We start from the raw sequence: 25,882 nt of genomic DNA, 5'->3' as shown, positions 1-25,882 counted from the left end.
AAATAATTTCCCTTTCTTTAGAACATTGGACTTGGAAGGAAAAGAAGAAATTGATAATTTCATATGTGAAATGCCTTTAGCTATAAGCGATCAAGAAAATGAATTTGTTGAAAATGCGACAGCTTTTTATTGTTTCGTTCCTGAACAATTTTTGTAATAAAATATATATTATTTTTAATATTTAAACAGTTGTTCATATTTTAAAATGTTATACTAATATAAAGTTTAAAAATATTATTAAAATTTTTTTAATTTATACAAAAATTATTTAATATTCAAATGGGCATATTGATTGGAATTACTATTTAACAAATAATTTTTTTATTGTATTAGAGATAATTAAATATTCTATTTAAGAACCAGACAAAATCCTATTAATACTCAAAATAGTTCTTTTTGGAAAGTAGTTCAAAATAATTTGATCATTGCTTTTTATTTTTGATAAACTTTAAAACCACCAGAAAAAATTGGACAAAGTAGGATTACGTGTAATAATTTCTCTATGATTTATGGCATTTGTATAAATTGAATTCGCCTATACAATATATGATTGAGATTATTTCGATTTTTGATAGATTAACACCGATATATTCAATTTCAGGATACATACATACATACATACATACATACATACATACATACATACATACATACATACATACATACATACATACATACATACATACATACATACATACATACATACATACATACATACATACATACATACATACATACATACATACATACATACATACATACATACATACATACATACATACATACATACATACATACATACATACATACATACATACATACATACATACATACATACATACATACATACATACACACATACATACATACATACATACATACATACATACATACATACATACATACATACATACATACATACATACATACATACATACATACATACATACATACATACATACATACATACATACATACATACATACATACATACATACATACACACACACACACATACATACATACATACATACATACATACATACATACATACATACATACATACATACATACATACATACATACATACATACATACATACATACATACATACATACATACATACATACATACATACATACATATATACATACATACATACATACATATATACATACATACATACATACATACATACATACATACATACATACATACATACATACATACATACATACATACATACATACATACATACATACATACATACATACATACATACATACATACATACATACATACATACATACATACATACATACATACATACATACATACATACATACATACATACATACATACATACATACATACATACATACATACATACATACATACATACATACATACATACATACATACATACATACATACATACATACATACATACATACATACATACATACATACATACATACATACATACATACATACATACATACATACATACATACATACATACATACATACATACATACATACATACATACATACATACATACATACATACATACATACATACATACATACATACATACATACATACATACATACATACATACATACATACATACATACATACATACATACATACATACATACATACATACATACATACATACATAAGGTGATCACCTTTAACATGACTTCATTTTTTAATTGAAGACTTATAAAACGAACCCCTCCTAGGTTCAAAAGATAATGAAACACCAAAAAAGTATTATTTGATTTCAGATTTATGTGTTAGGTTTGGTTTAGTAGTTAAACAAAGTGTTTGTAATGAGCATAAGAATTAAGGAAAAGAAAGAAGTAAACTTGTTTATATGGTGAGCATTGAAGTAGTGATATTCAATCACAAACATTTTCACAAGATAGTCTTAAATCAGCATTTGATTTCCCATCTCGTTGTTTTCTAGTTAGAGTAATTGCACTAGAAGAAGTGCTGGTGGTTATGGAGTTAGTGCACTTACAAATGTATTTCAGACGCCAATTGAAAAAGGATATTCATCAACTAAAGATCTTATTTCTGGTCAAGAATATTGCGGTAATGGAGAATTTGATTTATCCTGCGATACATTAACATGTTATATATTTGAGGCTAATTAAACACCTCATTCACTTTGAATCTGAAAAATTCACAAAACATTTTTAAATGATAAAATTGCAATTTATACTTTTAATAATTGTTTTGAATAAAATATAGATATATTAATAAGATTAAAATCACACATTTTGGGAGTAATGATTCACAATAATATCTATAAATGTGGTTTATCAAAAACTTTAATATTCCTTTTGTATTTTCAATATTTAAAAATAATTAACTTAGAATGCTGTATAAAAGTTCTTCTTGAAATATAAAGATTGCAAATGTTGAGCAGTTGGCCTAAACAATCTACATAAATATTTTAATTAGGTGTATTTGCTTAATTAAAGTATATATATTTTATTATGTAATATAAGCATTTGATTTAATCCTAATATAAATTTTATATTATACATTTGTTGTAAGTTTTTGGGTTCTATTTATTTTTAATTTAGTTAATCATATAAATTTTGGTCAATTGTACAGCAATGAAACAATTGACTAGTTGAATAACTTTTGGAATGGTTTACACTTCAATTTTTTTTGCGGTTTTTTGTTTCACCAAGACAAACACCAATATGGGTTTAGCATCAAGTCAAATCAATCCAATCCCAAAAGATGAATGCGTTGAAATATTGCAATCACTTGATTATATAATTTTCACTCTAAATGAAGATAATTTTGCCGAATCAATTGAATCAACCATGAAAATATGTAATACAAATTTTCCATATTCATTTAACTATGCAATCAGTAGAATAATTTTGATTTCTTTTATTTCCCAAAAGAAGGATATTAATTTATATTTAGAATTTATAAAATCAATTGAACAGAAAGAAGAAGAAATTGGTATTAAACTTTATAATAGGTTAATCAAAGTATTTACTGATTTTATTCTTACAAAAGATTTACAAGAATCATATTATATTCTTGAAAAGATGATTGAACGAAATTTAGCTAATATAAATATTACCAAAAATATCAAATCAAAATATTTTGCACAATATAAAACAGAAGAAGAAAATAAAACAAAATATACTAAAAATTCGATAATAGAAAATAATTTTATAGAAAATTATGAAGAACTTTCAAAGAATGATTTTGAACTTCATAAGAAATTAATTGATGAAGGAATTAATCCAAATAGAATTGCGAAAGTAATTCGTAATGATAATTTGGAAGAACTTCAAGAAATATCTTCACAAGAAGAATTCGATTATAATCAATATATTACGCCATCACTTTATGAAATATGTTCCTTTATTAATAAAGAAAATGTTACATTAATTGAATATGCATCATTTTTTGGATCAATTAAATGTTTTAAATATTTACTTATGAATGGTTCCAAATTAAATAATGCAATTAAATATGCAATAGTTGGTGGAAACATTGAAATCATTCATTTATGTGTACAAAATCAATCATCGTCTGAAGGATTATTTGAAACAGCAATAGAGTATCATAAAAATGATGTTATTTATTATATATCCGAAAATAAGTTAGAAGAAGTTAACAACTTAACTTATTTGGGAATAAAATGTGTAACATATGATAATTATGAATACCTTTTATTTTTAGAAAAAGAAGGAATGGAAGTAAATAATATGATTATTAATGAAGCTGTAAGAAATGGTAATGCATTGTTAGTGATGTATTTCCTTGAAGGAAAACAATATCCTCAAGATTATTTGTTTTTAATGATAAAAGCTCAAAATATTGAGTTCATAGATTTTTTACTTAATCAAAAAGGATTTGATATTAATATGAGAGATATTATTTTGCTTTGTATAATGTTATTTCATATTATTTTTAGATCGAATATAATATTTGGAATTTATTTATTTTATTTAAAACACCATTAATATATGCAGCTGAAAACAATTGTATTAATGTTACTAAATTTATCCTTCATAAAAGTGGAGTTAATATCAATGCTAAAGATTTTTATTATGTTTATAAAATGTTTCTTCTAATTATTTGATATTTTAATATCAAATTCGGAATTTTTTATAAATATTTCGAACAGCACTTATTGATGCAACTATATGTAATCATTATGAAATGGTTGAATTACTATTACAACAAAATGGGATAGATATCAATGAAAAGAACGTTTTTTTATCTCTAAAAAAATATATTTTTAAATTTTGATGTTTCATATTAATATTCGAACTATATTATAATCATATAAAACAGCTCTTTTTTGTGCAGTTTTCAATCAAAATTATGAAATTACTAAACTTCTTCTTAATCAAGAAAATATTAACGTAAATAGTGGTTTTGTTTTATTAATGTTTTTCAAGTTTTTCCTAATTTTTTATTTTGAAACAATATTTTTAATATATTACAATTTTTTATTACACCGCTTATATATGCATCACAGAAAAGTTATACCGAAATAGCAAAATTACTTCTTGAACATAAAGGAATTGATGTTAATGCTAAAGATATTTATTTGTTTTATTTAATATTTATTTTAATAATTTTATATTTCACAAATAATATTTGGAAATTATTCAAATTTTTTAGAACAGCACTTATGTATGCATCTGAAATTGCTTATACTAATATAGTCAAATTACTTTTAGAAAAGGAAAAGAAATAAATCCATTTTGAGATGTGGAGTTTTTTTTTATTTCTTTTCCCATAAAAATCAAATTTGGAAAAAATTAATGGGTTCACATTTGTTTAAAATAATTCTTAATAAAGGAAATTTTAAAATTATGCTTAACACGTTTTAAATCAAAATAAAAAATATTGTGAAAAGAAATTGTTTAATAAATGACAATTTTTGCTTTATTAAGTTTAATAATGTAAATATTTAATTCATTATGTTGAATAATTATTTATTTTGTGGAATGTGTGGATGGGTTATCCCAAACAAAACGAATGCACTTTTTTACTTTTCTTTTGTTGTTCTTTTTGTTTCAATTTTCTCTTCTTAATATCTTCTGCTACCCCACTCACTACGTCTGATTCATCACTTTCGTCACATTATTTTTCATTTTTTGATTTTCTTCGGCGCTTATTCCAGTACAAGTTGACATCTTTTGTCAAATTCGAGTTCTTCATCCTCTAAACTCTGTAGTTGTTTCATTATTCGTTGTGCATTTTCACGCAGATTGCTTAAATCATGTTTCACTCAATGACTAAAATTTTTGGAAATTTTATTGGGTTTTTTGTACGTTAATGCACGTTAAGGGACTTTTTTAGGCGGTTAAAGTCCTCCCTTAGTCAATCTTGAAACTTGACCGGATCAAAAGTAACTCTATGAGCTCAAATTCAACGTTTTGAATTCAAACCAGATATAATAAACCTAACAATAATTAATTCCTGGTCAATCGTTTCAGGTTTTTGGGTTTTTAAGCGCAACTTTTGCACAAGCTTTCAAGTTGCGCTTCCATCAAATGGTTTCTTTTAAGAACAATTTTTCTAAGCTTTTCCTGAATTTAATTATAACATTAATACAGTTTGTTCTTTACATCATTAATAAAAAAATCAATTTTCAAAAAAATTGCCAAAGTAATTTATTTTTCTCAAAAAAATTTATAATCTCTCCAAAGATTGGAAATGACTCAGTTTCATGTAATACTTCAAATGTCTTTAATTTTATTATAAGTTCAATATATGATCAAAAAATTTTATAACATTACCAGCAAAAATATAAATGCTCCTCTTCTTTTGTATCATCTTTCTTTGTTTCTTTTGATTCTTTATATAAAAATTCAAAATATTATTTTTTGGTAAACTTATTGATTTTAATATTTCTTGTATTATATATAAAAACAAACTGTTTTCCTTTCAAGCTTAACCTAAATATTATTCAAATAGAAGAAAAAATAAATTACAAATTTATTTTAACAATATTTATTTTCTTTTTTTCTCATTCGTTACAAACGTTTAGTAATGAAACAGGAACATTAACAATCACTAATTCAAGTGAATTTACAAGTGAATATCAAAACTATACGATGCATGTCATCATTACGAATGAAATAACCGAAATTCCAAATGAAGCTTTCTCTGATTGGAAATCATTGATTACTGTTGAAATTGGTAATTCAGTTACTTCAATTGGAGGAAATGCATTTCAAAGTTGCTTTAATTTAGAAAATGTCATTTGGAGAAAGTATAACAAATATTGGGGTTTATGCATTTAGATATTGTACTGCATTAAAAAATGTAACATTTAAAAAAACAATTGGATCAACAATGTTTCAAAAATTGTTATAATCTTACATATGTTACAATTCCAAGTACAGTTTCTTCAATATCCACAAATCCATTTCTTCGCTGTTATAGTCTTCAATTCATCAAAATTCGTAAAGAAAATTCATATTATTCAAATTATGAAAATGATGGGGTTTTATATGATAAAGAAATTACGAAACTTATTAGTTATCCAAATGGAAATAACAGCGAAACATTCAAAATTCCAGATTCAGTAACTTCAATTGAATCGAATGCATTTGATTCATGTAAAAATTTATTGTCAATTTCTTTTGGAGCTAATGTAAATATAATCAAAGATTCTGCATTCAATAATTGTTTAATTACAAATGTCATCATATCAAACACTGTTACAGAAATTCAATCAATGGCTTTTTATTCATGTAAAGAATTAGAAACATTAATCATTGGAAAGAATGTAAAATCATTTGGAGCGGATGCATTTTCTTATTGTTCTTCACTTAAGTGCATATATTTTTATGGTGAAACTTCACCATCTATTAATGGAAACTGTTTCAATGGAATTAATGAAATATATGTTATGGTGTATGAAACATATCAAAATGAAAAATTTGGAGAATTAAATATAACCAAAGAAATAATTGATGGTTGTTTGCCAATGCCAACATTAATATTCACACAATCAAATACTTTTGCACAAAGTAATTCATTGACTCAATCAAATTTATTAATGTCTTAATTACCCCACGATTTATGGAATGGAAAATTAATTTTTAATTTTATTGTAATTCACAACTAAATGATAGGGATACATGATCTCTTTGGTTTCCTATATAAACGTTTATAATAAAACCTTTTATATATATAATCCTTTTGGATGAGTTTGCGCATCGTAAATATTTTCAGTTGTTTATTCTCAGAAAATAACCGATTCTGATTAATAAACGGTTTTGTTTGTAAAAAATACGTTAACTCGAATTTCAAAATGAACAAAAAGAAATTTTGTGCTGTGAATCCAAATTTTTTTGTAAATTCGGGACCTTCAATTGTTGACATTTTATGTGGTAAAAAAGTTTGTCTGGATTCATTAGAGAGACGAAATTCTTTTGAAATTAATAATCCAAAAAAAGAAATTAAAATTTCAAAAACAAATTGTATCCAAATCTCTGATGGAGTATACTCTTTTGAAAGATACAATTTCCCCGAAATAAAAGAGAAAAGCACTACAAAAATAAATCGAAATTTAAGTCCTACATCATTAGGTAAGCAACTGTATGATGAACTAAACCATCTTTTAGAAGTTGAAAGAGATTTGGCTACACTTGCAGAAATAGAGAGTAATATGAAAATCATGCAACACAAGCAAGACATTTCTAAACAAATTACAATAGAAGATGATGATGCAGAAATTAAAGAACTTAGAAAGCTTGACTTAGAAATTGCAAGACTTGAAGCGGTATTAGCAACAAAAAAGTCAAAATCTCCATTAGATTATTCATATGAGTATAGCTATGAATCTGTGAATAGTGGACAGAATTGATGTTTATTAAATAGAGTATTTTATAGACTGTTACTTTTGAGATTAGAATTGTATTGTTTTGATTCAATATGTAACTTATTTAGATCAACTTCTTCTGGTGGCAAATGCACATAACGAATAGATGAACCACGTATGAAAACAGATGATATTCTTGGGAGTTGCGGAAATGCTGCTTTATTCAAAACTTCTGCAGAAACCAATTTAAGATTGTAAAAATTATCACAGAGTTGTAGTTCTCCCTTGATAGCTACATTATTTTTGAGCTCAACTATAACTAATTGTCCTTGAAGTGATTTAAATAATGACTGAAATAATGCTTTTCTTTCCATTTTGTATAGGATCTTTTTCTTAAACGGCCTCAATATTTATTGGCATTTTTATTACATAACAAATTAAAATGACCATGAAAAAAACATTGAAACACACCGGACGTTAAAAGTTAACGTCATTTGCTCTGAAAAAACTAAATCTGTACGTTAGTTGTACATATCACTTTATATGATTGTTAACTTCAGAACCATCAGCAACAAACTCTATAAGCTTGAACTTAACCCAACCGATACTATACTGTCAGTAAAGCAAAGGCTTGCACAAGAGTATGCACTTGACTCAGAAAAAATGAAATTGATTTTTAAGGCAAAAATTCTTTCAGATAATGACACTCTTCAGTCTTTCGGGATAGATGGAAAAGGGTTCATTGTCCTTCATACAGCTCCACAAAAGAAGTCACCTGTAAAACCAAAAGAACAAATAATCGTTTCAAAGCCTCAACAACCACAACAAAAAGAATCAAGCCCACAACAACTTGAAACTCCAAAGTCAGAAAAGAGTGTTAAAGAATCGCCAAAGAAAGTTGAAAAACTTCCATCAGTTGAACCATTACCATCATTTACAAGAGCAAAACGTTACCCTGATCCACCAAACTTCCATGAAAATGTCCAAAAACTTATGGCAATGGGTTTCTCAGAATGTGATTGTGAAAATGCTCTTCGAGCATCAGTTGGTAATATGGATCGTGCAGCAGACTTTTTATTATCGGGCTATATTCCTGAAGCTCCAAACCTTATTTCTGTTTCTGATGTCCCAATGTCAGAGCCTAAGAATATCACATTTGGTGATGATGATTACTTTGATGATGAAGAATGTGATGAAATTCCTGCATCCGAAATTGACGATGAGGAAGAAGATGGTGATAACTCAATACAGAACTTTCTATTGTTTAGAGATGAACTTATTAGAAATCCAGCAAGTTTAAGATCTTTCTTAGATCAAACGGCACAAGATAATCCTGCAATTGCTGGTTTCATTCGTGATGATCCAGCCGGATTCCTTGCAAGCATTGGATTGAACCCAAATGACTTCGATCTTTCTGAATTTGGAAGAAAATCACAGTATGAAATGTTAATTTCAAAGTTTACAAAGAAAGAACAATTATCAATTCATAATTTGGAAAATCTTGGTTTTGATACCATGATGGTTATCCAAGTTTTTGAAGCATGTGGCAAGGATGAAGAAATGACCAGAACATGCCTTGTATCGATGAAATAAATATTATACGATTTTTTTTTTAAATTATTTTTTTATTTATCTTTAAATCAATACCAATATTATTAATATTATTAGCTATAAAACTTGAAATCTATACGAAAATAATAACATCTACAAAAATCACATTTAAAAAATTATAAAAAAGACATATGTCTTTATATAATCCATAAAATTAGATATAATAAATTTTATTATCACAGAGATTCTCATTATAAATGGAAAAAATTATATTTTAACGCAACTCATTTTATTGTTTATTATAATGATTCATTAATTTCTTACCTATTTGATAATAATAGCAATGAAAAATGCCAGTGTATTTACAACCAAAACAAGACCAGCTATAGAACATGTTTCAAGTTTTGGTGGAAACTAAGGGAATGTAGCATTTTCATTTAGTTTATAATATTTTAACAACACTTCTTTTCTTGCTGTTGTTTCAACTCTTGGTCCAGTTAACCATTCATGTTCTACACTCCAACCATTCCATTCTCTAAATGCATGATAAGTCCAATCCCACTCATGATCTTCTGCTATTTGTATTACATCTTCGATATATTTTTCAGCTCCTTCTGCCCATAAAATAGCAGAAAATTCTCCCATATATATTTTAGCATTATGTTCATTTTGAAAGTCAATTATATCTTTATAATATTTTTCGACGACTGTCTTATTATAATAAACATCATTAATTAAACCAGGATAACTTCCGCTATTATTTTTCCTAGATAAAACTCCTTGGTGAGTATATTCTGATGGTGAATATACATGAACAGAATATATAATATCTTTAAAAGGTAATGCACGATTCATATAATCAATTCCAAAATTTGCCCAAGGATAAAATTCGATTATTATTGGTGTATATGGATCAATTTCTCGAACTATTTTAACAAGTTCATATTGACTTTGAAGATTATAAATGTTTGTACCAGTATTGCTAGGTTCATTTATAAGATCATAAGCCCAAACCATAGAATAATTCTTGAATCTGGTTGCAATTCTTTTCCATAATTCAACATATTAATCATATAATGTTGTATTATCATAAATACCTGATCCATGAGTACCACCTAGTGGATAATGCATATCAATTACAATCCAAATTTTTAGTTCTTCAGCTTTTTTGAGAACAACTTCAAGCTCATCAAGTTTATTATTGATCCGCTCATGATATTCGCTAAGATTTTTATCATCACCACGATATGAATTAATTTGCCAACGTAACATATTCCCATTCCAACTTTTGAAGTCATTAAAAACTTTCATGTTATAGATAAAACATTTCATTAAAAAATTAAGATAATTTTAAAGATTAGACAAAAAGTTTGAAACTATCAAAGAACAGGAAAACTTATATGAAGATTTTCATAATTTACATACTAAATTTTTTGTTGTATGATTATATCTGTTTACTTAATCATTCTTTGATATTTAAAGAATATTGTTGGAAGAAATGATTTTATTTTATGCATACACATTTTATTTTCAAAAAGAACATGGAAAAGATTCAACGATTTACGCTACATTTAATAATGAATTCTTACATGTGAAGAATACTTATGATTTAATAATTAATAAAATTCGTGAAAATGGTTTTACTCTTCCCAAAATGATGGAAGAGCTTTTGTGGATGGCTGCTTTGTTGAAACTCCTATATCAGTACATGGGTACCGTTTTGTATCATTCGTTTCTGTTGGATCTGATTCATTAAACCTTGCAATTGCTTTCCAGTAACATTTCGGATTAAATTCAATTTTCATCATACATGTATCAACTAAACGAAATTCTTCGAGATCACGCTTTATTTTCATTCTTTTATAGTGATCATCAAATACATCATCTTTACATTGAGAATTTATTTTATAAAGATGAGCTCCCTCTCTTATTTCATAAAATGCAAACGAAAAACCAAATGATAAAGCTTTCCCATCATATAATAACAAAAAAGGTCTATCATTTTTAAAAACTTCACCAATAAGATCATATCTATTTACATTCAATATTTTTGGTATTTTTGAATATTCACTATGAACAAAAATTCTTATTTTTTCTTGCATCTCAATAATACAAATGAATAACTTACTTTCTCATATAGTTTTATAGAAAACATAAAATTGATTTTTTTTATCGGAACGAATATATTGGAAAAATCATTTACATTTCTTCTGAATATCAAAACTCGATAATTTTTTCATTAAATAAATTTAATTTTTATTAATAACTCTAGCTATTTATCACCCAACAACAGTATTCGTTTTATTATTCATTTCTTTCGATCAAAGCATATATACGATTGACCAACTATCGTAATCATAAAAATATATTTCATATAATCAAGAACTTTTCCTAAATATTTATTGATTAAAATTTTAATTCCATAATTTTTCTTTAATTTTATAAAAGATTAATATTTTAAATATTTTTTTATATAATATATAAATTAATACACAAAATATGGATTAATGAAAATTTATTTTATTATTGAAGAATGATGCATATGAAATCATCACATTTTGATACTGTAAGTTAAAGTATATTTGCATACAAATCTAAAACACGCAATAAATAGAATTGTATATGATTTTTTAAGTAAAAAGTAAAGTAATTTCTAGAAAAAAAAATTGTTTGATAAAGATTTAACGAGTACTAATTTAGCAAATAGCTATGGTGTTGTTTATTGAGATTTACATTTTAAACATTCCGAAAATCTTCTTGATTAAAAGATAGATAAAGTAAACAGGAATTATTATCAACAAAAATGAAGCCTTTTCCCACCAGATTGCTAAAATTTCGATTAAAAGGCCAATACCAACTAAATCAATTAAGGCTTTGTCCCAAACATTTCTTGAAAGATCACCTCGAGTATACATATTCTTTCCTCTTCCTATGACACGAATTCGATTAAGTATAAGAAGGAATGCGACAACAGTAGTTATAAGTCCTGTATAAAAAGTACGTGTGTTTTGTGCTTCTGGATTATCTCTCTTTAGATAGAAAATAACAAATATTGGGATAGCAGAAATAATGGCAGCTATTATAAGCCATGTGCGAAATATCTTCTTGTTTGAATTTATAATTTTGCGCTGAGAATCGTTGGACATTTGTGGCAGTTTTGGGATTTGGCCAAACAAAGTTCTCACAAAAAGTCGAAACAAAATTTCAAGGTGCACTTGAGAGCTATCCGATGCACATTTTCATTCAACCTTGATAACATAATTCTTGTTTTGGATGAGGTTTATATAAGTTTTGAAGTCAATCCGTTTGATTAATAAATAATTCGAAAAAATCAATTAGATGGATGATACACTGAATAAATCAATATTTCATACACAATTTAAACTGTAAGTTGTTTGAGATATTGGACAATCAAGAATGGCGAGTAGATAATCAAAAGAATTATTTTTTTCTAGTGCTGTGAAGTTAAAAAAGGAGCCGTTTATTTGCATACTATTAATTCAATCGAAAACACCCTTTGGTTTTGAAAGCAATTATCGGACTTTACTTAAAGCGTTACTTTTTCAATGAATTAAATTTTGAGAAAAATCAGACAAAGATCGTTTAAAAAAGAAAAGTATCTCGAAAAAATGGAGAAATGGACAATTGGGATCATAATTGGAGGCGGGTTCATAGTTTTCGTAATTTTGATACTTATTATTTACAAGTGCTGCTATAAAAAAAATGACCCAACATTAACTTCTCAAGTTAAAACTGAACAATTAATACCACCTATTTTCTATACTTCAGACATGAAAGACCCACTTCAACAAGACGATTTATATGACCGTTGGAAATGACAAACATGTTTAATTCTTAATTGAATTTCTATGTTATTTGTAATAATTATGAAATTAGCATAATAGATGGGTAGGTTTCTACCCAAGGTAATAAAAATAAAATTTTTTCTTTATATTGATCTGAATTTTTAATAACTTCTTTATTTCACGAACAAATAAGAAACCTTTGTAGACACTTCTAAGTTTAATAATCCTTGTTATTCTATAGGTTCTCTAAAGACTGTAAAACACAAAGAAAAAAAGGATTTCCTTCAAGTGACCGTTTAAGCACGAATGCAAGGAACAACCAACAGAGGATTATTGCGCGTACAGAAGGAATTGCAAAGGATGAATGTTGACCCTCCCCACGGAATTGGAATGTGGCCAGTAAATGAACGCCTTGATCAACTTGAAGCACTTATCGAAGGACCTGAAGATTCACCATTTGAAGGAGGTGAATTTAGACTTTCAATATCAATTCCAGAAACATACCCAAATACACCACCAGTGATAAAGTTCAAGACAAAAATTTATCATCCAAATATTGATAGTTCAGGAAGAATTTGTTTAGATTCTCTCAAACCTGAACCGAATGGATCTTGGAAACCATCCATTAATTTGGCAATGGTTTTAACCCAAATACGTTTGTTGATGACAAATCCAAATGTTGCAGATCCTCTTGATACAAAAATTGCAGAACAATATCAACAATCAAAAGAGCTTTATGATAAAGAAGCAAAGAGGTATACAGAAACTTATGCAAAGCCAATTGCAACAACTCTCGAGGAAGATGTTTCTGAGTCTTCAGAAGAAGAATAACAAATTTCATTCGTATTGTAATTTCACTAAAGCATTATGATTTACGAATAATTGGAGATATTGATTATAAACAAAAAGATATTTCATCTTGAATCCTATTCACAATTAAGAAAATTGCTGACCTAATCGGATTTGAATAGAATTACATCTTGTTTTAACCACTCCAAGTCTTATACGAAGCCATTTTAATTATAAAGAAATTTTATTATCGTCAATTTCAATTTTCATATTTTTTACTTTAATTTACCTTGAACATAACCTGCTGTAATTCATGCCGTTATTCCCAATAATTCAAAAACTTTACTCATTTGATAAATGTTCTTCTAAATTTTGATTCGGATTTGACGAATGTGCTATCGTGTGAATTAATTCATACCACTTTATTCAGTAATGATAATACTCAACTATTTATTATTGTTACATTACATCATTTTATTGAATGAATAATAATCAATTTTTTAGAAAGGGAAATTACAAATATTGAATGTGGATAATAAGAAGAATTTAATGTTTAATATTATTTTTCTTCATGCTTCAATAATTGTTACTCTTAAACAAAGAAGCACAACAATTTCATTAAAATAAACAATTGATTAAGTGATTTTTTACTTCACGGATGCGATGCACCTTGCAAGAATCTCAGATTCTTTGATTTCAGAGTAATCGTTTGCTTGAATTCCGAGGCCAACGCCCGGGAGTGCGTTCTTGAAAGTTACTCTTGTTGAAGCCGAAATCATTTTCCTTCTTGCAGGTGCAGTATTTGGTACCCATGATATGAAGATAAGACGATTTCTAAGGTTTCCTTCTTCATCATGAAAATCATAATCATAAACAGCGAAACAAATATCGCGTTGCGGAAGGTCATTAATGAGATCTTCATAAGATTTTCCTTTTGGCGCAGTTTTGTCAACAACAATGAATCTTTCATCATCACTAATTGTGAAAAGGACATAACTATATTTGTGACCTATCTTGAAGTCATTAAATACTTGCATGCAGTCATCATGAATCTTAATTCCAGTGAACATCAGACAAAAAAATGAAGTTAAGCGGACATCAAAAAAGATGTAACGGTTCTCGTTCAAATATTTGAATACATTTCATAAGAAATAATCTGCTCAATGAAAGAATTGAGAGAAGATTTTGTAAAACGACAATTTTGAGAAGGGAAACTTTTGGCCAAAGACCTTGGTCATTAGAAGAAGTGAAAGGCTTAAAAAATGCCCATTTGCAATAATTCTATTTGATATATCAGAAGATTTCATATTTAGAAAAATTTTAATAATCAAATTAAATAAAACATTTCTTTTAAAAAGCACAACATTTTAATGAAATTTTTGATCTTGGGTATCTTGAAATTAATATTAAATCATTTAGATTAATGTCCATTAAGAGAGAATTTAAAATGAATTTTTTTTTTCAATTTAACGTATTTTCTATTTGGTTAATTGAGTGTTATGTTAAATTTTTCACAATCGAGATAACGGTTATTAGTATACCCCATTTAACGGTTTGGCCAGCCTTTTTTGCGATGGGTCATCTCAAAGCACACGAATTAATCCAAAAATCACGTGCAGATCTTCTTGAAGAACTTGCCACACTTGAGAAGAAGCTTTTTGAACTTCGTGGCCAAATTGCTACATCTTCCTCACGTCAAAAGCTTTCAGAAATTCTCACAGTTCGTCGTGATGTTGCACGCGTTAAGACAGTTCTTATGGAACAACAACGTAAGGCCCTTCTTGAAAAGTATAATGGCAAGAAGTTAATTCCAAAAGATATCCGCAAGAAGCAAGTTAAATCACAACGCAAAGTTCTTCCAGCCAAATATGCCAACAAACTCACCAAGAAGGCTTCACGTCGTGCCAAATATCTTAAACCAGTTAAGTATGCACTCAAAGCATAAGTAAAATGAAGAAAATTTTTTAATTATTATTTCTTTTATACATTTCTAATATATTTATTTAAATATTATTTAACATTTTCTTTTTTCTTTAAGTTCAGTTAATTGAAGCAAAGCGATGATGCACGCGACAGAACAAATGATTGCGCCAATCATCGCAAAATTCGCATTTCCGACTTTGATTGTCCACCACGAATAAAGCGAAGACTGACAAAAGACAAAACCAAACGCAAACAATGCAAATGACGTTCCAATTTTCCGATTTTTTGTTAAATATGGTCGAAACATTTCAAAAAGAAGTGAAATCGTTGTCCAATCGCTGCATGGATCATAAATGAAATATATTAACATGTACATACTTGAATTATGGAAATGTCGAAGAATAAATACCCCAAGAAGTTGATATGAAATTACAATATTTCGCATAATTGTCCTGAATTCAACAAGAGAATGTGAATCAAAAAGCCAAAGAAGATTAACACCTGGTTGTGGTGTTATAAATAAATGTCGAAGAAATGATATTATGATAGTTCCATAACATGAATAAGATGAAGAAAGAATTAATGAAAGCAAAGAAACAAAAAAGATGTCGTTCCCTTTATTTGCAACGTGAAGAATAAATAATGGATTTAAAACCATTTTTGAATAGTTTGAAAGTGTGCATAGAAAAACAGAGAAAATTCGAAGAATATCAACATATAAGTTATCTTTTTCATAAAGAAAGTCAGAAGAAATTCCAACAGAATATTTATAGTCTAAAACATTGAAATTCCTGATAATCATTGCAATAGTACATGAAATAATTGTAAGAATGAATCCTTCCAAAACTTTTCCAATTTTCATTCTTTTCATGTGGCGGCCGTTTATTTTATTTTATTTTTTTCTTCTTTGTTCGGTGATGATAAAAAAACAACAAAGTCAAATAAATGTTTTAAACTATAAACTGTAAAAATGTTAATTTAGGCAAGTTGAAACATATGACAATCGAGTAGATATTTTATTACTATTCTATTTCTTTCATTATTTAACAAACAAAAAAATATAAACAAATGATATTCTAATTATGATATCATTATTTTAAAAAAATATTAATAACTATTCATTTTTAGTAACAAAAAATTTAATATTACAAATTGACCATATTCACAAATATAAATTTAAATATTAATAAAAATATTCGCAATAAAGAATATTTACATGCGGATTTTTTGGCTTTACTTCCATGTGAAGCACCTTTCTTGTTATTTGGACAACAACTCAATAAACAAAAATTCACAATCCAAAGCACAAGAGAAGAAAATGCAATGATATATATAACAAAGAATGCAATTGTTTTTGTATGATATTTTTTGTAGACTTCTTCATTAAATCTCAAATCTTGTGTTTGATTAATTGTCTGATTTATTTCTTGGCATTTCGCTGGTGTTGAGTAAGCATAACAACAAACATCAGAAGAAAAATTTAATAGTGCTGTTAGCAGCAAAATGATTAAAACAAGATAAACAGATAACTATCAGCAAACTTTGCTTTAGAACTCATTAAAATTAATAACACACCAAAAAATAAAAACAACAGGCGTAATCCATGAAATGGTTTTCATAATATAGAGAATATACAAGCTGTGATTAAAATTTTTCTGAGTGTGTTGAATGATCATATCTAAGTTTGCTCCATTCCAGATAAAACAGCAAATCCAATGCAACTAACAATTGAACATATAATTTATGAATAAAGAAATATCACGCCTATGAGAAATGAAATTCCTGAAAGAAATCTTAGGGAGGTTGAATGCATCCAAGAATGTGATTTGTTTTTAAAATTTTGTTAGAAGTTAAATTGTAAACGTCAAAAGATACAATTTTTTGAAGAGTTTACATGAAACATTTAAACGGTCAGAAATCATACGTTAAAAATATCTCTTAACGTTGGATAAAAAATATCGAATTGCGCGATTGGCTTTGGTTGTATCTTTTATATTAAATTTGTTTGTTTAAAAAAATTTGCTCAACTTGTGATTGCTAATGGTGTATTTATTTTAATATTTGATAATGAATTTTATGATAGATTGTTAATTAGAAATGTTAAATAGAAAATTAACAAAAATATACAAATGTTTTTAAACTATAAAATGAAAAAAAATGTTATTTAAACAAAGAAATAAAAAATAGAAAAATGGATCTTAATTATGTTTAGCAACTGCATTTCGAGGTTTCTGGTTGGTTTCGCCTGATATTAACTGTAGGCGCACCACCTGATGGTGTAGCTGTTCCGGCATTAATTTCTCCACTCGCAACTTTTCGAAGTAAATCTGAACCTGTACGCATAAAAACTTCTTCAATGCAAATATTATCTGCTGCTGATGTTTCAACATATGAAAGTTCATGTGTGCGTGCAAAATCTTCTGCTTCTTCTTTAGAAACAACGCGTTCTGCTGCAAGATCACACTTATTACCAACTAATATAACACTACAATGTGGATCCGCTTCAAGCCGTGCATCTCGAAGCCAACGTGGCAATTGATCGAAACTTTTACGATCAGTAATGTCGAAAACTAAAACAACGCCTAAAGCACTTCGAAAATATGCTTTAGCAATCGTATAGAAACGCTCTTGACCGGCTGTATCCCAAATCATCATTTTAACAGTGCGACCTTCAATCGTTGTAATAAGTGTGAAAATATTCAATCCCAACTGTACTTTGTGTTCCTTTAACAAATTTATTATCAACTAGACGTCGAACTATGGATGTTTTTCCTGCTCCACTGCAACCGATTACAATGAACTTAAATTGGAGAGGCTGATCGCTCATGATTTGACAAAATAATTGAGGACTTTCAACTGTGTAACCGCAATTTTTGATCGTCATATTGTATGGGTTAGAATTTTGTATACTTTACTTCCATTTAATTAACAAAAATTGCACTTTTTCTTATGTGAATTCTACAGATTTAAGTTTGCATTTGATTCTTGAAATCAAATCAATGAAATTTTATAAAATTATATTCTTTTTTTATAAAAAGCAATTGTATTCTTACAACATTATCAAATCAATTATGTTTTAATTTTTGCATATTTAAGTTTGCATTTGATACTTGGAATAGAATCAATGAAATTATATTCTTTTTATATAAAAGCAATTGTTTTCTTAAAACATTATAAAAAAATATATTTTAATTTTACAGATTTTACAATATTTAATATTTATTCAAACAAATCATCACAAAGGTAATTTAATTTTACTTATATTTCATGGAGATTCAGCTTTTTCATCTTTAAATATCGATGTAGGCGCTTCGAGATCCATTTCGCCTGCTTTAGCTCTATACATTGGTTCAATTTCTGCTCTTTTAGAAGAATTCACGACAAGCACTTTACAATTTGAGTAAAATATCATATCCAATAAATATGAATAAGAGAAAATTTCCAGAATATAATAAATTACTTTCATGAATGGCTTTGTCATAAACTTAACAACAAATGGAATGTTATCACCTGCGATTAAAAGATCTGTGTTGACATTAATATACTTTTCTAATTGTATCTTTTTATCCTTAGCTTGGTTATTGTAATCATTTTGCATTGCTTCACTTAAATCGATGTTCGTTAGAAAATATACGCAAACTGGTTTATCAGTTGGAATGGATACAAATTCTCCATATTCTTCCCATGTAACATATTGGAGGTTTTGCACGTCTTCTTTGTTATTCATGTTAATCACTTGATATACTGGTGGCGATCTTCGAACTTCTGCTATTTTATCAGCTAGTTCAGATAAAGTATAAAATCCTTTCCCAATAAAATGATTTAACGTTATGAAATGCTTGAGGATTCCTGCATGATAAAATATGAAATTAATTAATAAAGAACAAAAATAGAAAACTGGAAAAACAATAATTAACGCAACATATAAGGTTTCATATTTGTTGTTATATAGAACCATACAATAAACAGTTGAAATAATAAGACCAAGACTTGAGGGGCCAACTACAACATTAAAGATCATCATGCCAAATAAAACTGGATCATGACTTTTGAGTATATAGAATTTATGAACAGTTGAATAAATTAATACAAGAAAGACTGGAATTAAAAATATGATAGCAGATAAATAATAGATGTATCTGGATAAATAACATAAATTATAATCGCCTGTATAGCAGTAAGAAGCATTTTCATAGAGTGTAAAATTTTCTGTACTTAAGGAATGATTAATGTAAGTAACACAAAGACCCGTACAAAAACCATCACCACAAGTAATATTATCGCCTTCTCTTGTAGATGAGTCCACTATGTAATCGGTTGCGAAACTAAAGCTAAACAAAAAACAAAACATTGCAAACTTTTCTTGACAATTGGAATTCAATACCGATATTTGAGTATTATGTCGTTTTTTGTGTTCTGGCATTTTCAATAATCGTTATGAATTTTTTGAGTGAATAAATCACGACGTGAAAAATGGCAATTTTTTGTTCAGTTTTTGAATTATTGGCAGTTTCCAAATATTCAGTTAGAACAACAGAAATGGAAAGAAGATTTATGTTTAACTTTTATACTTCTCATAATGAAGATACGTATCTATTATGGTGGGTGGATAAACATGACGCAGATAAAAAAGATATTAATAAAATTAAAATGAATGTATTAAATTCAAAGAACTCATTCAATCGATTTAAAGATAGCAATTCAACCAAAATTAAAATTATATTATCAATATGAATCAAATGAAAATAATCTTACAGAAATTGTAACATTTAATATACCAGATTTTATTGAAGAACCAATTTTAATCAGTGATTTTGAAAAAAATTTAAGTAATCACGAAAGAAAAACTTTGAGATTTAAAATCAATTATCCAACGTACTGTGTTCAAAATTTATTTGTTGTTGGTTCATTACCTGAATTAGGTCATTGGGATGTGAATAAAGGACTTCAAATGTATAATATTAATTCAGAAATGAATGAAACTTTTAATGATAACAATTATAATTGGCAATGTGATTTAACATTATCATATCTACCAGAATCAATTAGTTATAAATATGTTGTTATTGAGAAATCTAAAAATATAGTCGTTGAAAAAGGTAATAATCGGAATTATACATTTCCGAATGAAACAATAAATTTCGTTGAATTTAATGACACTTGGATTGAAATGAACCAAAAACAACAAAAATTCATTTCTAAAATTTCTTTAATTGATAATTTTCAGTTTTCTTCAGTGTTTATTGATAATTCAAAGCCAAATTTAATTTGCTGTACATTATCAGCACAAAGTTGGATATTTAACGAGGAAATTAAACTTTTAGTTGTGGGATCAATTCCAATTTTAGGTCAATGGGATCCAAAACATGGAATTGAGTTAAAATCTCATAATAAATTTCAATATTATGTTAATATTTATATTCCCGAACAAATGTTTCCTTTCGAATTTAAATTTATAGTTATTGATAAAAATGGATATTTAATATGGGAAATACATGAAAATAGAATTGCAACATTATCAAAAACATCATTAAAAAATAAACATATTATTATCGATTCGGCAATTATCTATTTTCAAGATATTTCTTCATTTGAAAGAAGAATTGAAATATTAGGGATAAACCACGATAAAAATATAAATAAAGTGAAGGAAATTATTGAATGGGCGAGTAAAACTGGGTTTACAATTGTAAATATTCCAAATTATTTGGATTTAACAATTATTACAGGAAAATTTGATAAAGTTCACATGAAAAAGCCTTTTTTAATTGATCCAATAGAATTTGAAGATGAATTAATTCCAAAACTTAATTTCAGGAAAAATTTATGGGAAAAAGGTAAAAATGAAATAAACATAATGGAAGAAACTATCTTTAATTTAAATGATAATAATATTGAAACATCAATTCAATCATTAAATTTTCTATGTAATGATAAGTTTCCAATTTCATTTAATATTATGCTATGCCGATTTTTTTATTCTGCTTTTGCTTCTATGAGAAACGAAGAAAAATTTTATTTTAATATTTTAAAGATTATTGAAAAAGAAATTAAGAAATGTGATAAAATAATATCATATTTTATTAAATATATTTATAATTTAGAAACACAAGAATCAAATTATTTAATTGAAAAAATGATAGAATATAAAATGATTGAACCAATATTCGGAATAAAAAGAGATTCATTATATTTTGCACATTATAAAACAGAGCGAAAATTAAATAGTTTACTTTTTCCAAAATATATTAATAGATATTGTGGTGCCATGACGTATTATCCATTTCGAAATCAGTTTAGAAGTATACATAATGAACTTATGGAAAATGATTGGGAACTTCATAAGCAATTGATTAAAGAAGGAGTTAATCCAAATGAAATTGCAAAAATAATTCGAAATGATGAAATCGAAAAACTTCAAGAAATATCAACATCTGAAAATTTCGATTTTAATCAAAGAATTAAAGAATCACTTTATGAAAGATGTTCATTTATTAACTATTGGAATGTTACATTAATTGATTTTGCAGCATTTTTTTCGGCAGTTAAATGTTTTAAATATTTACTTGTGAATAATGCTAAATTAGAAAACACAGGCAAATATGCAATTGCAGGTGGAAACCTTGAAATCATTCATTTATGTGAACAAAATCATTCGTCATTTAAATATGCATATGAAACAGCAATCACATTTCATCGAAATGATATATTTAAATATATTTATGAGAAGAAATTAACAGATATATTTGATTTACCACGATATGTGGAGATTTGTATTAGTTTTAATAACTATGAAATTTTATCATTTTTAGAAAAGGAAGGAATAGATTTCGATTCATTAATTTTAAAAATAGCAAGAACAGGAAATGCTTTTTTGTTACAATATTTATTATATGGAAAGAATCTTCCCGATAATATTATATGTGAATCAGTTAATTCAGGAAATGTTGAAACGATTAAATTTATTTTTGAACATGAAGAAATGTTAAATCATGAAACAATTGATTTTTATATAGATTAAATATTTAATCTTTTTATTTTATATTTTTAAATATGATTTGAAGTTTATTATAATTATAAAAAGAAGCTTTAATGTACGCATCTCGATTAGGTAAAATTGAAATATTACAATTTCTTCTTGAAAAGAAAACAATTAATATAAATACAAAATATATATATTTTCTTTTTTTGAAATTTTTTTATATTGTTTTATATTTTAAAATAATGATTGGTGTATATTTTAGTGATTTCTTACACCTCTTATGTCTGCATCTAAAGAAGGTCAAACTGAAGTTATTAAATTACTCCTTCAACAAGAAGGAATTGATATTAATGCTAAAGATATTTATTTATTTTATTTGATGTTTTTTTTCTAATGACATAATATTATAAACTAATATTTGGAAATTATTTTAAATATTTTTAACTGCACTAATGTTTGCATCTAAAGAAGGTCGTTCTAAAATCGTTAAATTGCTTCTTCAACGAGAAGGAATTGATGTTAATTCTAAAGATTTTTATTTGTTTTCTTTGATGTTTTTTTCTAATGACATAATATTATAAATTCATTTATGGAAATTATTTTAAATATTCTTAACAGCACTAATATATGCATCTAAAGAAGGTCGTTCTAAAATCGTCAAATTGTTTCTTCAACGAGAAGGAATTGATGTTAATTCTAAAGATATTTATTTGTTTTATTCAATGTTTTTTCAAATGACATAATATTATAAATTCATTTATGGAAATTATTTTAAATATTCTTAACAGCATCCGATCATGCCTCCGCAGGTTATTTTAGTAGTATCGTTCAGATATTTGAAGATTATAAACATAAATAATCACAAAATTTAAGCGAAATACAAATTAAATTAAATTATTAATAAAATTTCGTAAAAATGTATTAAATCATTCACAATGTTTTTGCCATCGCATTTTACTGTAATACAACCGAACTGAGTGCGTTCTTATACTGTCGCAACGTTTCTTTCGCTGCACATCAAATCACTTCCACACAACGCCGTTTTACTTCATCAGACTGAGTGCGTTCTGATACTGTCGCAACGTTTCTTCGCTGCACATCAAATCACTTCCACACAACGCCGTTTTACTTCATCAGACTGAGTGCGTTCTTATACTGTCGCAACGTTTCTTCGCTGCACATCAAATCACTTCCACACAACGCCGTTTTACTTCATCAGACTGAGTGCGTTCTGATACTGTCGCAACGTTTTCTTTTTCTTTTTCTTTTACATAAAGAAAACGAAATTTGGTAAAAAACTTTTGTTTATTAATTTTTACCTTCTGACTCAAAACGGCGGAAACTGCGCGTTGAACGTTGGGAAGTTTCCTGCTGAGTTCGTTCCGTTGAATGTGTTCTGTGCATTCGATGTCTTCGCTGCTGCTGCGAATGGGTCTGCGCTCGCTACGAACGTGTTGTTGCCCATGTTGAAGCCGCCTGTCGAGTTCGCAATGCTGTTGCTGTCGGGGAACGGCGCATTCGAAGGCGCAAAGCCCGGCGGCGCCTGAGAGAGCGAAACTGCCATTTGCGCAACTTCTTTCGTTTCGTCGATTTTCTCGTCCATGTCGCCCATCTGCGATGTCAACTTACTGATGATTTGGTTCTGTTCGCGAAGTGACTGAATGAGATACGGCATCGCAAAGTCGATGCAGTTGTTGCGCCACGCCAACTCTAAAACAACATCCGATGTAATTAAGTCGTAGCAGACAAATGTGCACGCGGCGAAGCATTCGTATAATTTCTCGTCAACAAAGTAATGCAAAAGCGATTCGGCAATATCTGACTTCTGCGACTGCGCTGCTGTTTCGATGCAGTCACCGTACAATTTGTCCTTCTTCGATAATGTTATCGCTTCGTTCCATCGCTTCGACTTACGGTATATGTACGATGCGATCCGACGGAACTCCAAACACTCGTGGTGCTCAAGCGAGCGCGCTAATGTGACTGACTCAAACAAATCAAATGAATCAATAGAGTGGCGAAGTGATTCGTAGTCACCGTCTTCGATGTACATTTGGTTCAGCGCTTCGTTGACTGCCTGGATGTTGTTGCTCTGGATAGACGCTAAATACGTTTTGATAAGCTGCAAATTGTTACTTCGTCGGAACATTTCGACAACGCGCGTAGAGTCGATCTTTTGCCCAATTACGCCTAAAAGTTCGTTTAAGTCTAACGGCGAATAATTCAAGTAAAATGTAAGTGAGCGATATAATATGTCCGCGTTCGATACCTGCGAAATTAAGTCTTTGAAGTGCCCGTGCTCCCACGATGTCGACGGGTGTTCCATCATAACGAGGACGGCGTTGTCATATTCGCTGTATTTCTCGTATGCAAATGTAAGCTCCTTCCACATGTGCATCAAATTCAGTTGTTTGATGACTTTGAACAGTGCAATCTTTTGATAATACGTCTTAAGGTGCTCCAATACTTTCTCTGGTTGATGTTTCGCATACAAAACGGCAAGTTCAGTGAAGATGCCGCCGTGCGCACGTTCTAATGACATCGCAGCTTCCAATAATTGGATGATTTGCGTGAAGTAGCCCAAGTTTTCATATAACTCAATGACGTCTGTGATTAAGTCTGCTTCAACAACAACTTGAAGACCTGCTGACTGCGCCAAACTGAATTCGCCCGCCAGCACGCACGCCTTGTTGACGGCCTTCCACGCGGACGATGTGCCAGCTTTGCGCGCTGCTTCAATCGCTGACTTGAATTCGTTGAGTTCTAACAATGTCTCCGTGAGTCGCGTGTAGTCTTTGATCGCTGTGTATATGATTTTCGCTGCTTTGTATAATTTGCATTCGAAGCATCGGTCTGCAACTTCTTTCTCGCGCGCTGAGTTCGGGCCTGATGTAAGTTCTTCAAGTTCTGCTAATTTGTCTGTTTTAGCATATGCAAAACATAATTCTGTTTCTATAATCGGATCTCGATTTTGGATTTCACGTGCAAGTTCTAAA

At 28.2% G+C, this 25,882-nt stretch overlaps 7 protein-coding genes across 7 annotated transcripts; 3 read left to right on the top strand and 4 right to left on the bottom strand.

Moving 5' to 3' along the window:
- Positions 1–8,378: 8,378 nt before the first annotated feature.
- Positions 8,379–9,428, top strand: GO595_006762 (UV excision repair protein Rad23; the record flags this gene model as incomplete). The annotated part of the gene is made up of 1 exon (XM_067920151.1): positions 8,379–9,428. One exon carries the CDS (start codon positions 8,379–8,381, stop codon positions 9,426–9,428), a length of 1,050 nt encoding a protein of 349 aa, XP_067772982.1.
- A 2,687-nt stretch (positions 9,429–12,115) lies between these two features.
- Positions 12,116–12,532, bottom strand: GO595_006761 (uncharacterized protein; the record flags this gene model as incomplete). Its single annotated transcript, XM_067920150.1, has 1 exon — positions 12,116–12,532. The coding sequence occupies one exon, from the start codon at positions 12,530–12,532 to the stop codon at positions 12,116–12,118; it is 417 nt and encodes a 138-aa protein (XP_067772981.1).
- Positions 12,533–13,498: 966 nt separating this feature from the next.
- On the top strand, positions 13,499–14,023 carry GO595_006760 (ubiquitin-conjugating enzyme E2 T; the record flags this gene model as incomplete). Its single annotated transcript, XM_067920148.1, has 1 exon — positions 13,499–14,023. One exon carries the CDS (start codon positions 13,499–13,501, stop codon positions 14,021–14,023), a length of 525 nt encoding a protein of 174 aa, XP_067772980.1.
- Positions 14,024–14,628: 605 nt separating this feature from the next.
- Positions 14,629–15,051, bottom strand: GO595_006759 (putative actophorin; the record flags this gene model as incomplete). The annotated part of the gene is made up of 1 exon (XM_067920147.1): positions 14,629–15,051. The coding sequence occupies one exon, from the start codon at positions 15,049–15,051 to the stop codon at positions 14,629–14,631; it is 423 nt and encodes a 140-aa protein (XP_067772979.1).
- Positions 15,052–15,554: 503 nt separating this feature from the next.
- GO595_006758 (ribosomal protein L29) lies at positions 15,555–15,926 on the top strand (the record flags this gene model as incomplete). Its single annotated transcript, XM_067920146.1, has 1 exon — positions 15,555–15,926. The coding sequence occupies one exon, from the start codon at positions 15,555–15,557 to the stop codon at positions 15,924–15,926; it is 372 nt and encodes a 123-aa protein (XP_067772978.1).
- Positions 15,927–18,112: 2,186 nt separating this feature from the next.
- GO595_006757 (Ras family protein) lies at positions 18,113–18,559 on the bottom strand (the record flags this gene model as incomplete). Its single annotated transcript, XM_067920145.1, has 1 exon — positions 18,113–18,559. One exon carries the CDS (start codon positions 18,557–18,559, stop codon positions 18,113–18,115), a length of 447 nt encoding a protein of 148 aa, XP_067772977.1.
- Positions 18,560–19,169: 610 nt separating this feature from the next.
- Positions 19,170–19,631, bottom strand: GO595_006756 (uncharacterized protein; the record flags this gene model as incomplete). The annotated part of the gene is made up of 1 exon (XM_067920144.1): positions 19,170–19,631. One exon carries the CDS (start codon positions 19,629–19,631, stop codon positions 19,170–19,172), a length of 462 nt encoding a protein of 153 aa, XP_067772976.1.
- Between the last annotated feature and the right edge of the window lie 6,251 nt (positions 19,632–25,882).

The sequence above is a fragment of the Histomonas meleagridis genome, assembly GCF_020186115.1.
Source record: "Histomonas meleagridis strain 2922-C6/04-10x chromosome Unknown contig_48, whole genome shotgun sequence".
Lineage (NCBI taxonomy): Eukaryota > Parabasalia > Tritrichomonadida > Dientamoebidae > Histomonas > Histomonas meleagridis.
Note: the sequence above shows the minus strand (reverse complement) of the source record. Positions and strands in the feature narration are given on the sequence as shown.